The sequence below is a fragment of the Anneissia japonica genome, unplaced genomic scaffold (assembly GCF_011630105.1).
Source record: "Anneissia japonica isolate Jap-2015-1 unplaced genomic scaffold, ASM1163010v1 scaffold33693_len2956_cov130, whole genome shotgun sequence".
Classification (NCBI taxonomy): domain Eukaryota; kingdom Metazoa; phylum Echinodermata; class Crinoidea; order Comatulida; family Comatulidae; genus Anneissia; species Anneissia japonica.
In genome coordinates, this window is record NW_022735613.1 from 121 (window position 1) to 2,951 (window position 2,831).

General features: G+C 35.9%; 1 protein-coding gene across 1 annotated transcript; it reads left to right on the forward strand.

Annotated features, from left to right (window-relative positions):
- Nucleotides 1-1,366: 1,366 nt before the first annotated feature.
- On the forward strand, nucleotides 1,367-2,765 carry LOC117116632 (the record flags this gene model as incomplete). Its single annotated transcript, XM_033260706.1, has 1 exon — nucleotides 1,367-2,765. A coding segment is annotated over exon 1 (1,399 nt), but the record flags the coding sequence as incomplete, so codon positions are not given.
- Between the last annotated feature and the right edge of the window lie 66 nt (nucleotides 2,766-2,831).

Sequence of the window (2,831 nt, forward strand, 5' to 3'; positions counted from 1 at the left end):
ACTAGTGCTGTCTGCAAGAATTTCGTAGATCGCGTTAAGAATGACAAAATATTCTCTGTATCTACTTGAACCGAGCCACATAGCTTGTGTTCCACTATTTGCATTCACACCTGGGCTGTGTATATTATATTGCATTGGTTTGGCTCTGTAATCATTAGTGGCCGTTTGACTAGTTTAGTCTCTGCCTTAGCTGGTCGAATGTTTCGTTTAGGTATGTACCCTAGCTGCACTGATGAGGCCTGGAAGACTGAAACGGATCCGTCTGCAGATATTAAGATTTCTTCCAGTGGATGTTTAGTTTATTTTGTCATTCTAATCGGATTTTCTCTACTGTTCGGTTTTAATTTTATATTGCTTTGCAGTGGCCGTTTGCTGTTTCTGACCTTTGATATCTTTTATATATGACAGCCATGTTTGAGTCATTATTATCTCCGCAACCACTGGTGGTAGAGAGTTAATGTTGTGGCCAAATTTTCCACCAGTTTTTAAATATTTAAAAATCTGTATCTCGTTCATCGTTCCCCAGTTTTCGTCAAACAACCTTTTTCTGTTTTAGAAAAAATCAGTTCTACAACATATTATTTTTTTTTCCCTCCGGAGCCTGACTTTAACACGTTGAGAACGGGGATCTGGGTCATGTTCCAGTCCGATCTGCTGTAATACGACCCATGTCTAGCCCGTTCTCATTTCTATTCAGTACTTGATATAGTAAACATGCCAAGGAAACAGAAGAGGCAAGGAAGAGGAATCTCAAAGAAATACATTGATGATTTTCCTGCTGATGACGATGATGGCCCTTCATTTGAAATGAAATAGAAACGAGTAGATCTGACTAGAAACGGACTGAAAGTACTGAAAATGTAGTAGAAAGGAGTAGATCTGAATAAAAACTGAGCAAGAAATTTTTAGAACTGAATGGCAATGTATCATAAACTTTAGAACGCAGTGAGACGTAATGGAATGTAGTTAAGGTCTGTCTGAGAACGGGTAGGACGGGGTGGAACGTAACAGCATCTGTGTTGGCGCCATAATCATATCTTGCCTCAACCATGGGGCTGCGAGTTCGTCCACACCTTCCACGTGTCCCCTATATTTTAGATTCCTTGATCTGCCATAGACATATAATATTAAACAATACTGCCATATAGAGATTATTATAGGATTCTGTATTGAAAATGAATCCGAAAATGATGTTTTTGCTACTCCCAATATTTGTAATTACCATTCTGTACCTAGCTTTCGTAATTATTCTAAAAATAACACTAATGATAAGTTAGTAATTTTACATTCAAACATAAGAAGTATGGCGAAATATTTCAGTAATTTTTGCACAGTTCTAGATAGCTTAAACTTAAATAACTTTATTATGGGTATCACAGAAACTTGGTTCACAGATATTTCCCCAATATCTATGTACAAACTCCCTTGTCTTGATCTTATCACTAACTCCCGGTCTGTAAAATCCGGAGGTGGAGTTGCTTTGTACATTCCGCTAATGTTTCGACACCAATATTTAAGTGAACTGAGTATTATGAAAGCTGATATTGAGGCATTATTTGTCGAAATTGTTGAAATGGGGTGGAAAAATAACTTGATTGTCGGTGTTGTCTATAGACCACCTAAAGGTAATATCTATAACTTTATGAATGAGCTCAACTCACTTCTTTCTAACCAATTACTTAAGGGTAAACATTTAATTTTAATGGGGGATTTTAATATAGACCTTTTAAAGGTTGATCAAAATTCTAAGGTTAATGAATTTATTGATTTATGTACGTCCTTCTCAGTTTTGCCTCTGATAACCAAACCCACTCGAGTAGAAAATTCATCGGCTACTCTTATTGATAATATGTTTTCAAACATCCAGCCCTTCTCTGAATCAGGAATAATTGTCACTGATGTTTCCGACCATTTTCTAGTCTTCACTGAACTCCTACGATATACTGGGCAAAAAGATGCTCCCTTAATACAAAGAAAGTTTGTATATAATGAAAGGAACCTTTCAATATTCAGAGAAAGGCTGGCTATGGGAAAATGGGATTCTGTTTTCTGTACTGAAGATATTGAAACTTCATATAACAATTTTTTGAACACGTTTAAGGCTCTCCATGATGATTTTTTTCAAATGAAAGTTGTTAAACCTCGAAAGTCTAAAAAATCTGCCCGAAAGTCTTGGATTAATAAGCATCTTCTTAAACGGATAAATAAAAAGTGTCGGTTATATTGTAAATGGAAAAAAGATGGTACCAACAGTTCTAAGATAGCATATGTTAAGTTTAAGAATAAGCTCACAATTGCCCTTCGTTATGCTAAGAAAAATTATTTTCTCAATAAGTTCAAAGAAGTAACAAATGACTGTAAGGCAACATGGAAAGTGATTAAGAACATACTAAATTCTGATATTAAAAGTAAATCGTCTGAAATTAAGGAGATAAACTTTAATGGTAAACTAATCCAGGATTTTAGAGAAATCAGTCACATTTTTAACAATTACTTTGCAAAATCTGGGACCGATTTAGCTGAGGCGATCCCATCAACTTCTATATTGCCAGGGAAGTTCATGGGTGATCCAAATCCTAGATCGATGTTTATCTTCCCAGTCACTGAGGCACAAGTATATAATATTATTCGTAAGCTCAAGTCAAAAAAGAGTCCTGTGTTCGATGACGTGTCAAATGATCTTCTGAAAAATATTTTTTTTGAAATCGCTACACCTTTAACTTACCTTTTCAACCTCTCTCTGTCGACGGGAACGGTACCTTCAGGTATGAAAATCGCAAAGGTGATTCCAGTGTACAAAAAAGGGGACCACACTGACACATCGAATTATC